Source organism: Amborella trichopoda, chromosome 2, assembly GCF_054954075.1.
Source record: "Amborella trichopoda isolate Santa Cruz 75 chromosome 2, AtrichopodaSantaCruz75HAP2 v2.0, whole genome shotgun sequence".
NCBI lineage: Eukaryota > Viridiplantae > Streptophyta > Magnoliopsida > Amborellales > Amborellaceae > Amborella > Amborella trichopoda.
In genome coordinates this window covers 10,989,595-11,002,784 of record NC_142337.1, presented here as the reverse complement: position 1 = coordinate 11,002,784, position 13,190 = coordinate 10,989,595, and the positions used below count along the sequence as shown (strand labels likewise).

General features: G+C 38.6%; 2 protein-coding genes across 2 annotated transcripts; both read left to right on the top strand.

The window, feature by feature from the left end:
* Positions 1-400: 400 nt before the first annotated feature.
* Positions 401-682, top strand: LOC110008440 (oxoglutarate-dependent flavonoid 7-O-demethylase 1). Its single transcript, XM_020675880.1, has one exon. The coding sequence runs from the start codon at positions 401-403 to the stop codon at positions 680-682; it is 282 nt and encodes a 93-aa protein (XP_020531539.1).
* Positions 683-2,945: 2,263 nt separating this feature from the next.
* Positions 2,946-5,871, top strand: LOC110008439 (fe(II)/2-oxoglutarate-dependent dioxygenase 1-like). The gene is made up of 3 exons (XM_020675862.2): positions 2,946-3,355; positions 3,454-3,684; positions 4,614-5,871. The coding sequence occupies exons 1-3, from the start codon at positions 3,350-3,352 to the stop codon at positions 4,716-4,718; spliced, it is 342 nt and encodes a 113-aa protein (XP_020531521.1). The 5' UTR covers positions 2,946-3,349; the 3' UTR covers positions 4,719-5,871.
* Positions 5,872-13,190: the final 7,319 nt, after the last annotated feature.

The following is a 13,190-nucleotide window of genomic DNA, read 5'->3' as shown; positions in this document are numbered from 1 at the left end:
CTTAGGAATTTGCTTGGAAAGGCTTTCCCTTGCTTAAGGTCTATAGTAGTTTGCAGAGACTAAGATTTCGATTGACGTAGGATTTGGATGCAGGAAGCCAGGGTATGAGAAGGGTTGGAAGATTAAGATTTTTGTATATGGAAGAGGCCCAAAATTTATCGGAATAGGTCTATTTATAGCCCATTCAGGCACCCCAGTCCAGGTCTATATTTGAGTGGACGAGAGAAAGAATAGAAGCCTAATTACAAGCATTGAGAGAGAGAGATGGCGTGTCATAGACTCAAGCTACATACAGGCACCCCAGTCCAGGTCGAAGTCATGGATCCTGGTGCCCGACGGCTTCCCTGTGATCGGCCTGTCTCATATGTTATTTCAGGAGGTTTGTCGTGAGCCAAAGGCCATGGAGAAACTGGTGAACCAAGTCAGGACAGCTTTAAAAGAGTGGGGCGCCTTTCACGTCATAAACCATGGCGTCCCTTTGAAAGTCATCCGAAACATGAGGGCGAAGTTGGCCGGGTTCTTTGCTCATCCCCTTGAAGAGAAGCAAAAGTTTGTGAGGGACATTCTGAGCTCCTCAGACTACCATAACCAGGATCACCGCAACAGGGACTGGTGTGAAGTTTATGACTACTTGCTCAACAGCTCTTGCCAGAAGCCAGAGAACCCGCCGGGATTCGCGTAATGAGATCTTCTCTCCACATAGACCCTTTCACATGCATATAATACATATATACTTTTGTTAATGGGTCACAATCTCTCTTAGCCGTCTGATGTAAAATTGAGGAACTAACGATATGCCACGGAGTTCAATAAAAAACTGTCGGTTTTTTAACTTAGTGAATGGCCTGTGCCCAACCGCCCCATTTTACATCAGATTGCTAAAGACCATTGTGACATTCTCGTAACTTGGATATTCATTTTTTTGGACTATCTCTTGGGGCCTAATTAAGATGATGGAGAGTAAAAACACTACTAATTATTTAACTTATTCGACGATTTTAAGCTTTTTTTTAGTTATTTCTGGCTCAAAAATGTGATTTTCATCTGTCCATTTTGGATGAAGTAAAAACAACTTTTTAAAAGATAAACTTGTATTTAAAATTTCGTTTAAGTTTATCAGGTAATTTTGTGAGAGACATTGACAAATAATAAATAATTCATTATTAGGATTAACGCTATTGAAACATTGAATTGTCAAGGACTTGTCCGTTCTTGTTGTTGTTCTCGCGCTGGCCTCTCCTATAGGTGCAAGGATTTAGGATTAAGGTTATTTCTCTTCAGTGGTGTGCACAGGAAAATTCAGTTGTTGTTGTGTGTATATATATATATATATCAAAAAAATATTTTTCATGAAATAAATTGATCAAAATATACTTGAAAAGATTTGAAGGGTCTTTTGGTCATTTTTTTCACGAATAATTTGTTTTTATAGTTTTATTCGGTGCTCCTTGATGAAAAAAATACACACGTAAAATTTTAAGTGACTTGGATTTGTAGAAAAATAAATAAAATTCAAACACTACCGGACATCTATGATCGTCAGATCGGCCTAGATTCAATCTGAGCCGTTTGGCTCATATATTCATATGAGCTAGTGAGCTAATCTCAAATTTATCCTCTATATATATATATATATATATATATAAAGAGAGAGAGAGAGAAAATATTCATAATAAGAAAAAGTTTATATAAAGTTGCAACCTTAAAAGAATTAAGGTGCATCTCAAAAATCCATCATAAAAGATTGTTTTGATGTTGGAAAACATTCTAATTGATCATCTCGACCTCAAGATGTATGAATATGGAAAAAAAAAAGGATTTTCAGTCCTAAAAATAGTTTATCTTGCAACACATTATTTGGACCATCTATTTTCAAGATTTCTAAGTATTTATAGATCTATGTGATTTGAACTATTTTTGGAGTTTAAGATTTTATAATTAGAGATTAAAATAGATTCTCAAGCCTTCCTAATAATTTTTTATACGAAAATTATATTTATGATAAAATTTGGAGGTCCGCCTTCGGATAGGTGGGTTGGTTGCCTACTTAACACAACCCGCCTCCTCCACTCGAGCTTAGGATAGGTTGAGAGAAAGTTTATGATACTCATCCTTATCAGACCAATACACACAAACACGCTTTTTCCTTTTTTATTTTGTTTGAGTTTTTTATTTGGTTTTTTGAAGATTCAAATGATTTCGAAATGAAATGAAAACAAGATACTCTTGGGCAATATGATAATTTTGCTTTTTGAACCTCGGTGGTAAGTGATTTGTAGTGCATAAGATAGGTTGAGAGAAAGTTTAAGGTCCTTATCCTTATCACCAATACTCACACAAACACACCTTTTTTTTTATATATTTTTATATTTTGTTTGAGAGTTTTTTATTTGGTTTTTTAAATATTCAAATGATTTCGAAATGAAATGAAAACAAGACACTCTTGGGCAGTATGACAATTTTGCTTTTTAACCTCGGTGGCGAGTGATTTATAGTGTATACGGCCACATATTTACCATTTTTTCTCAACAAAAAAGAATTTAAAAACGAAGAATACCATATATTAGTAGTATATGGTAAGTCTTACCCTGTAAATATCAATGTTCTCAAAATTGGAGTAGCCAACGTATCAACAAGGGCATATTCTAGTAAAAACAAATTCCAACAAGGGCATAGTCTAGTAAAAACAAATTCCACCGCTGGTCAAACTAAGTGGACAATATTTTTCAAAATATAAATTTTTTTAAAAATAATATCATGCAATATGAAATATACTATAAAAAAAGAGATGAGTAAATCGATAAAAAAAAAGACTAGTTGACGAGCCTAATATTGGTTTCGTCTTGTTTTATGAGTAAAACTAATCGTCTTGTTTTATGAGTAAAACTAATTTTTTGTTTGAACTAGTTCAAATTTAAATGATTGGACTGTCCCGATATACTAACGGTAGAAAATTTAGAGACATGTGAGGCCCAACTTAGTGTTTTGCTCTTGGCCGAACGTAAGAAATAATCTTACCTGTATACACACACAGGCATGTGAGGCACATGCAAAAGCCACAGAGAAACTAGGGTTCAAGATTTTGGAGCTCATAGCTCTAAGCTTGGGACTTTCTGTGAAGAAATTCCACCCCTTGTTTGAGAACCATGGCAGTTACATTCACCACAACCATTATCCTCAATGCCCCAGCCCAGAGCTGGCATTGGGCAAAGGATCACACACAGACCTCTCTGCCATTTCAGTCCACATCGAGGATGATGCTGGTGGCTTCGAGATCAAACGGAATAATGGAAATTGAGTTAAGGTGAAACCCCTTTCAGGTGCGTACGTCATCAACACTGGAGATGCCATGAGGGTATTGCAGAATCTCTGTCTCTCCGTCTTTCCTATCCATATCTATAGACAATAGCTTTCTTTGTCTAAATTCTTTTGGGGGTTCTTAACATTTTGCAGGTTTTTTCTAATGACCGAATCGAGAGTGTAATACACAAAGTCTTGGTAAGTGGGGAGGACAGGTATTCCGCAGTTCTCGCAATCGAACCGGCTCGCAATGTGATCATTGAGCCTTTAGAGGAGTTTGTGAATGAGGAGAACCCTCCCAAGTACAAGGCTTTTATGTGGGAGAAACTGTCAACCTCTCGAAAGCTGAGTGAATTTGTGAAGTCGGATGTGGAAACTATGAAGGCATAAGCCCGTTCTCTTTGAGCCCTCAATCCCTCTGTTTGAATATGTGCACACGTATATCTCATTGTCTGTCTTTTGCTCTATGTCTTATTAAGGTGCGAATGAGTCCCTTTGTGTTCTACATATGGACAACTGAAAGGGTTTGTATCTTCTTAGGATTGAGTTATTACTTGTGTGGAGAGGCATGGGGTAGTAATTACTTGAATTTTGATGTGCATATGGTCCTGTGCTTTTCAATACTCAATAAAATGTCTGCATAACAAGAATCTTGCATTTATAATTCCCTCCTTTTTAATTTTTTTTTTCTTGACATATTTCTTCTCAAGAATGCATTAGTAGTGTAAGGCCTATGGTACATAATCGAAGGTTCAATCATATGAATCTCTGACATGACGAGAAACTAAACTTGGCAAATGTATTTAGAATTTATTCTTGTATTTTTTTTGATGTATTTAGAATTTATTGGACTTTAGGTTCTGTTATCTGTATACTAGTGTTAATAACGTATGGAGTTTTTTTATTGAACTTAACTTATCATTTTTATGTTCTTCGTTTCCAAATATGCTTCTGTAAATGTTTTTTTTGAAATGTGTGATTTTTTATTTGTTAGTTTCTTTTGGATTTGGAGGATATAATTAGAATGTACTGGACTTCGGATTGTCTGTGCTGTATATTTTAGGTGTTAGAAATCAGCTGCTAGGAAAAAGAAACAATTAATATTTATTTAGGAACTTGGTTTTTTTTTTGTTAATAAATATTTGGGACCTTAGAAGAAGGTGGATTCAAGGTCACTGCCATTGACCTAACTGGTTCTGGAATAGATTCCTCAGATGCAAAGAGTATTACAAGTCTCTCACAATATGCTAAGCCTCTTCTTGATTATCTTGAAATTTGACTGGAACAATCCTTCCTTTTCCATCATAATGTAGGTCATTTTGGTTGGGCATGATTTTGGAGGTGCTTGTATATCATATGCTATGGAGGCTTTTCCACAAAAAGTTGCAAAGGCTGTTTTTGTTGCTGCAGCAATGTAGACAAGTGGACAGAGTGCACTTGATTTGTTCTCTCAACAGGTATGCCTTACAATCTGTGTATCTCTGGCCATGATGAAATGCATTTGGTATGCATGCATGATATATACATGGTGGTTGATCTTGTGATCTTGGAAGCTATCCCTATCGTATTCCAATAGTTTCTGTGAAGCTATAGTACGTGCTGTTATTTGCTTTTTGATTATCTGTATGTCGCTAAACAAGGAAATGATAAAACCAGGCATCTATCATGTGTTTCCTATCAACCTTGGCATCTATCATGTGTTTCCTCTCAATAAAACAACTGTTACGCTTTCTCCAAATTTCAAAAAAAAAACAAAGGTGACCTTCTGACATCATGCCGAAGATGATTGGAAGAAATTTGTTATTTAAGATTCATTGGTTGGTAGAGAATGTTTCTTATCTTTGTGAATTTTGGTCACAAAGGCTATAGAGCCCATTATCTCCCCTTCTATGGATACTTTCATTGGGGCCAGGCTACTTTTTCTTGGGGCCCTAATTTCTGAATGAGCTCGTGGTATTTAGAGACATAGAAGGGGAGAGTGGAGTTGTTGTATAGATATTGGAAAATATTTGTGACCATCTGTATTGGGCATTGTTCGACTTGTTGTTGCCTATGATCCAAGCAAACTTCTATATGCTTAATAATATACCTGTCTTGCATCATGTCAACACTGATACTGGTACCAGATACTCCTAGGATAATTGTCAATAAAAAATGGCATAACTATATAAAAATAAATTATAATTTTATGAATTATGGTATCTTATATAAACGTATCAATGTGTTGCGTGCTTATATTGATGTAGTGCAGTTTGGATTGACCAATGTCACCAACTAAAACCCATTATATTTAGATTTACTTATGAATAGTTTCACATTGCTTAGTACTGAATGTAAGTAGTGCTCAAGTTATTACGGGTTATTGTTGAATGGGCTGATTTCTTACTGCTTGTATTGTGCATGTGTGTTTGAATGGGCTGATTTCTTAGTTCTTGCATTTTTAATTATGTATGTTTAAACTATTACAGGTTATTGTTTAAACTTAATTAAATTGAGGTTGTGCTTGACATTGTCTATAGATTGCTTTAATTTTTAGGTGCAATGAAGTTTATCATGGAACATTTGTGTCAATTGGTGTACAAATGTATCTCTCTCTAGGACGCTTCTCTCACTCATCAATAAAAGTCTCTCATAACTCTCTCTCTCTCTCAATCCAACATACTTTACTTTCAATTGATATTGTATTCCAAAAAATAATATTCTACAAATTAATAAAAAACAAATATCTAGGTGTCAATTATAACATTTACATCTTGCCTATTACTTAAAGCTAATCCAATACAGATATCCAGATCTTCTTTTACTTCTTAGGAGGTTATCAAACAAGAAACCAAAAACTTCTTAACTTCCCAGAAGGTTATCAAACACAGAAGCCGGGAACTTCTTAACTTCACAGGGAGTTTATCAAACACAGAAACCAGGAACTTCTAATTTGAAGTTCTTCAGGAACTTCCAATTTACAGTTAATGAACTTGCTTCCAGTTATCAAACAGGCCCTATAAGTAAGGGTGCGGTTTGTATAGAGCCTAGGCTCTAAACAATCAAATTAGAGCTTACTTTCAAATAGTGTCGAGAAATGTAGTTTTACTACTGGAAATCTTTGTGATAGCTTGAAAAAATATTTTTATATTTATTTTTAAAGTTCAAAGCTTCAAAAGCAGTGTAGATCGATAGATCTATGAAAACTTGAAGAACTTGAAAATTGACGGTCTAAAACTGCGTTACAAAATACACTATTTCTAAAACTTGAAATTCATTTTTTTCTCATGTCCATGCATCTTGATGTCGAGATGATCAATTTGAAGATATTTAGGCATCAAAACAACCTCTTCTAGTGAACTTTTTTACGTAGGCTCAAATTTGATTGTTTAGAGCCTCGGCTCTATATAAACTTTTCCCTATAAGTAATGCTTGATTCACGCATAAGTTATAAAAGTGAACGATGGATGCCATGGAGGGTTATTTAATAGTGCGGAAAGCACGAGACTGGCTTGCTCATTTCACGCTATTATCGTATTTTCTTTGGTTTGATTCTAGGGAAAATGCACTAGGCCCCGCCTAATGGGTATCTGATTTTCCATGGTTAGCATTATGACATAATGACCCTCAAGTTAGTGAAAGGGGCATTACCCATTCTCCCACAACCCTTTTTTTGCCCCATCTCTCTTATCACTCTCACATTTTCCTTTGAGATTTTTCTATCTCCTCTGATCTTTGTCTTTCTCTCTCTCTCTCTAAAATGGTTTCTTTCTGTGATGGGCCTCAACTCGAGCGTAGTGTATTCGGCCACCCTGACCACGTCCGCGGTTTCTCTCGAGGCCTATCCTGAGAGAAAAAGTCTAAAAAGGTGAATGAAGAAAGGTATGTTATAAAAGGTTCGATCAAACAACCAACCCATTGATTTAAACAAAAAGGATAGCATATCTCATGCAAACATCTAATGGGATTTAAATACCCATTTATAGTGGACCCAATACTTCACTACTTCCTACAAACAAGTGGTCGGGCCTGGATCTACCTCGCTCGATGACCCGGGTTCCCTCTTGAACAACCGCTTGACCTCACGAGCACGTGTGTGTCTTGTGTGTTACCTAACTATGAGAGGATTTTAACACGATGAAGAGATGGACTCGAGATCCAACCTCACCGTGGTTTTGAGTTCGTAGGATAAGCCCTGACTATTGCCCTCTTATATCAATGAACGAAAGCCCTCCAGCAGCATGGTTTGAATTTGGTCCCCTCTCTAAACTCAACACCTCACCTCTACTCTCACTGGAAAGCTGTTGATGAAATCCAAATATCATGAACTACTCTTTGATGTGCTTTTTATGAGTTAATGGTTCTAGTTTTGGGGGTGGAGTAGTAAGACAAAGAAGGAAAAAGAGAACAGAAATGAGTTGGTGAAAACTTGGTTTAGAGGTGAGAAGAAGCAAGTAAAGGAGATAAGTGAAGAGACGACCCAAAGAAATTTGGGCAGCCTCCTGGCGTAACCTCTCCTAAGAGGTATTATCGGAGACAAGGAAAAGCACGAGGTTCGAAGCCTTGGTACCAGAGGATTTGGAAAGTGGAGTTACAAGACTTGGCCTATAACTATGTCACTAAACCAAAAACCCCCCAAAAAGCGATCAAGGGTTAGAAGACGGTGGGGAGAGAGAGAGAGAGAGATAGAGAGAGAGAGAGAGAGAGATGAAGGCCTCTCACAACCCGAGCACTGCGTGACTCAGTGGTTAGAGTAGTGAAAGCTAACTCAGGATGACCCCAACCCGAGTGACCGAGTGTAAAAGAATCAGTGTCTCTTATGACCTGACTTCACTGTATGGGTTGATGGTTAGAGTAGCAATCAGAGAGTTAAAATTGTAGAGCACTATCTTAGGACGACCCCTAATCGAGCAATCAAAAAGTGAAAGAAACAACGAGTAAAGAGAGAAATAAATGAACGATGAAATAAAAACAAAATAAAATAAATGAGAAGTTGATGTATGATATAGAGAGAGAATAGAGCATTTAAGGTGAGAGAAAATAAGATGAATGGGGTCAAAGAATGATGGACCCGCCTATGATGTGGGTCCAAACTCTAAGGGGAGATGAGAGGGTAGAGGAGGTGAGAGAATGGAGAGCAGATGGGGCTAATATGAGAATGTGGGGGAGATAGAGTAGTGTATAAAGTGTGAGGCGGATAGGGGAGTTTGAGAGTAGGGTGAATAGGGTAGAAAGTAGGGGGGATAGGGGAGTATGAGAGTAGGGCGAATAGGGTAGTGTGAGGGTAGGGCATATAGGGGTGTGTGAGGGTAAGGCGGATAGGGGAGTATGAGGGTAAGGTGGATAAGGGTGTGTGAGGGTAGGGCGGATGAGAGAGTACAAGAGTGGGGTGGATGGGAGAGATGAGAGAGTAAAAGAGTGCGGCAGATGGGAGAGAGAACAAAGAGAGTACAAGAGAGAAATAGAGAATAGGGCAGATCCGCCTAAGGCGCAGGTCCATCACTTTGATGAGAGGGAAAGAGTGAGTAAGAGAGTGAGGAGGGAGTCGGGCCCGTCTTAGGCACGGGTCTGGGCTTGAGCGGGAGAGAAGGAGAGAGAGAAAGAGAGTGAAGAGAGGGAGGGCTCGGATGCACCCTAGGTCCGAGCAGAGGAGAGAGAGAGAGAAAGAAGAGAGAAAGAAAGAGATGAGAGAAGAAAGAAGAGAGAGAAAAGGAGAAAGAAGAGAGAAGAAAGAAGAAAGAGAAAAAAGAAGAGAAAGATATAAAAAGAAGAGAGAGAAGAGGAAGGAAAGAGAGTAGACCTAGAATAGGCTTGCGCTTAGGTGCACCTTCGTCGGTCTCTTTGCATGCACATGAGAGAGAGAGGTCTAAGCTTTTGGTATATGGTTTAGGTAGGCTAGGTTAAGGTGTAGTGTATAAGAGCTAGTGTCTATGGTATAGGATAAGGTGTAGGATAACAAGGTATATGGGATAGGCTAAGGTGTATGATGTATTATATGATCTAGGCTAGGGTGTAGGCAAGCTAAAGCAGGGTGTAGGTGTATGGAATAGGGTTGGAAGCTAGGGGCCCTAAGGTGTATGGATGCTAGAAGTTCTAAGGTGTATGGGATTGGGGGTTGGAGATCCTAAGGTAGTTGGAATTTTGGGGTTCGGAGTGGAGGGTTCTAGGGGTATTTTCTCTCTCTAAGAAATGTTGCTCTCTCCTCCCATCTTGAACCTTGAAGTTGAAAGCAAAGCAAAAAGAACAAGCCTAGGCCTTAGAATTCTCAAGCCTTTCTCATTAATTTCCAACACTTTCAAGAGAGATCAAGAGAGCTCATTTACAAATGACTTAATCCTTATATAGAGCAACCACAAAACTAAGGTGTAATGCTAAAAAACTACCAAAATTGTCAAAAAATACATATTTTATGAATTAAAATGTGAATCACAATTTTGGACCAAATGACCAAAATACCCTTAAGCACTTTTCAACAAATGACAAAACCATCCCTCCATGAGGGGCTTCTTGCCATTGCTAGGCCTCGGGAGCTTTTTCGAACGCTTATGGTGGTAATTTGGGCGATCAATCATCGTAGAATTGATGTTTGAACTGTTGTGCACGTTTTGATACCCTTTAATCATCTTGTAACTGATTTTTAAGGAAGAACCCAAAATTCGACGAAGTTCCATATACTTGTGATTCTTCAATCACCAATCTGGCATGATATATGACGTTCCATGCCTGCATTTTGATTACAAACTGAAGAGGATACTATCACGATCATTTTGTGATAAATTTCGTCCATTTTGGTCTCCATTTGAGCACGTTCCAATTTTGGGAAGTTGTTAGAAAGTGGGATTCCGGCAACCGAAAAAGTATGCCATCTTTGACCTCAAAATTCGTGTAATCCGGCCTCCGATCATTGACAAAAACTATCTCAAACTAGCTCGTCGAAGCACGGCCGCAACGGACCCATACTTGCGACGATCCGACATCGACATCTTGAGCTATGCCCTCTCAAAGAATTGAATGTTCTTCTTTATTAAATCTTAATTTTCATGTTTTGAGCCCATCTTCTCTCTAAATATTCTCTTGTTTCGGGCCACGCCATGATGTGTGCCATATGTCAAAATGAGTGTATCATTGAGATCTAGCTCGTGTCCGAATTTGAGGTTAATTGGACTCAAAACAAGCAAGTTATGAGAATTTGAAAATCATTCCGAAATGAGAAAACACAGTTTCCGTCAATGGAAACTGGTTCACCACGGCTACACCGCAATAGTGTAAAACCCACAATTTTATGGTAAGTTGGGACCATAATGGTCCCAGAGGGTTCGATTTAATCGAAATTTCGTTTCTAGGGGTTTTGGGCGTTTTAGATCCAATGACGGTAGTCTGATAATGTTTTGAGACCCAAATAATAAGGCTATAGTTATAGGTCTATTTTCATCATGATAGGAACTGGATTTGAAAACTAAGTTTCTTCTTGATCATATCAAAACTTGTCAGAGTGCGACGAAACTTATGGGTGTCCTTAGGGTATCCAAAAATACCCTTTTATGCAATTTGAGGCCATTCTAACACTTCTTTAGAGGTAGCCCAATTTTAGGCTTATTGCTATAGTGTTCCTATGGTTTGGCTGCGTCTTGGGCACCGACAGGACCAAGTTATTGTCGACTCTTTCCTTGTTCGGCCCGAGGATACAAGTACGTCAAAAATGACATATAACAACAAGAATTAATCTAAGCAACACCCTTGGACTTATGTTTGACTCATCTTCATGATCGGAGATCCAACTAACCTATTACACCCATTAACCCAATTATCTAGGGCTTGCAATAACAAACTCTTGACCCACTACCAACAACTTTAACCCAGTAGACTTGAGAACAAATATATAGCCCAATATTCCCGACACGTGACACTTTCTCTCTCTAGTACTTTCCCCTGAAACCATGTCAGCTCTTTTAACCTTCTTAGGAAAAGCCATTTTATGTTTTCCTTTTAAACATGATTCACATGCTTTAAAAGCAAGATTTTGAGCTTGATTAAGAATACCCATAGATTTTAATAGTTGTTTTCTTTAAAAACTAACTAATAGGAGCTAATCTAGTATGCCATGAGCAGGCTGAGCCATCATACTCACACACATACGAGGAATTTGAATTTAACATGATAGCAGTAACTGATAGCAACATAAGTAAACGTTTTTTTTTTTTTTTTCTTTGAATCAATTAACTTCATATTAAAGTAAATGTGTTGTGCCCACTAAATAATCCCCCTTGGGGCAGATAAAAGAAACCACTAAATGTGGGTTATACAAAGGAATCACATGAACACAGAGCTATACATCCAATACCGTGATTAGAAACAAGGAACCAAGTGCTTAAAAAGGTGCAAAATTGGATCCTGATGGTGCCTTTGCAAGATTTCCCCTTCTGTAGACAAAATTTCTGCAGCTATGTTCGACTCTCGCCACATGTGCCTCCAAGTGATGGACAAGTTCCTAGTGAGGTTCAAGATTTCATCAAAAAGGCTAGCCGGTGCATGGGAACGCTTGAGGTCCAAAGGATTACATTTTTGGAATCGCCTTCAACGATCAAGTAAGAGCTGGGTAAAAAGGATTGAGGCCCTCTAGGAGGGCAAGGTTTTCGGAGGGACCAATAGACTTGGAAAGGAGAGGAGTGTTCTTCCTTTGTGGTCTCTAATGATACCCCAATACCAGCCGAGTTTGGGTTGCCGAAGGAGTAGAAGTCAAAGTTGAGTTTGATATGCCCGGGATAGGGAGGTCTCCATAGAGAGGCCTGGGGGATGCGAGTAGGTCTAATGTGCAGCATGGCCTCCCAATTGAGAAGGCAGTTAGAGTGGTAGAAGTGTTCGAATAGACTGTTTTTCTGCACAGAATCCTTCACCTGGTGCTTCAATACATTGCGAGTCTTAAACTCGCTACATGATATCCTATTGTTCCTCTTGGTCCAAATCACTCAAAGGGTGGCTATAACAGACGCCTTCCAAAGCACAATGCCAAATTTCTCCCAAGGGAATGAGTGCAAGGAGATAAATAGGTGAGGGTAACTTCTCGGGGTCACCCAAGACCAATTGAAAAGCTGTACCAATTCTCCCCATAGGTTGGCGGCCACCATATAGTGGATGAATAGGTGGAGGTTTGTTTCTTCAGCCCTCAAATACATCGTGCACCTGTTGGGTACGGGTAGGCCCTCCTTTGGAGCTGATCCATAGATAGGGCTCTTTAGGCTAGGGTTATCTAATTGAACACAAATTCTTGGGGGAATGAAGGGAAGCCATGCCTTTTCCAGAAGGGGGAAAGGAGGGGCAAAGGGACGAGATGCAAGTAAAAGTGAATGGTAGAAAAGGACACCGTGAGGAGGCCGAAAGCAACAAGGAACCAGATGATTCTATGTTCGCCTTGGGAAGGGAGGAGGACTGTTTGGAGTAAGAATGATAGGGTAAGGAAGTCATTGAGCTCATTGTTGGCCAAAGATCTTCGAAAGTTAGGATTTCAGCTTCTAGATCAGCCCAAGGTTTCAACGGTCATCCTGACTTGATATATCTTTAGAAGATTTTTGTGAAAGTATAAAAAAGATTATGCTATTTTATAGAATGCATAATATTTTAATTAGATTTAATTTATTTATTTTCTAATGATGGAAAAATGGTTAAGGAAAGAGGGGGTAATGGTCCATGTACCTTCCATAATGTTGATGACCCATCTATGGAATGGATGGCTCAGATCTCTCACCCCACAAGTTATCTTGATCAACGGTTTATATTCAATCTCAACAAAAGAGGCAAATTATGAGAAACCCTAAGAAACCCTAGACCTAATTTTCCACTATAAATAGGGTGTTCCCCCTATTCTCTACACGTTTCTCTCTCTCCCACAACTCTCTCTCTCCTCTCTCCCATAG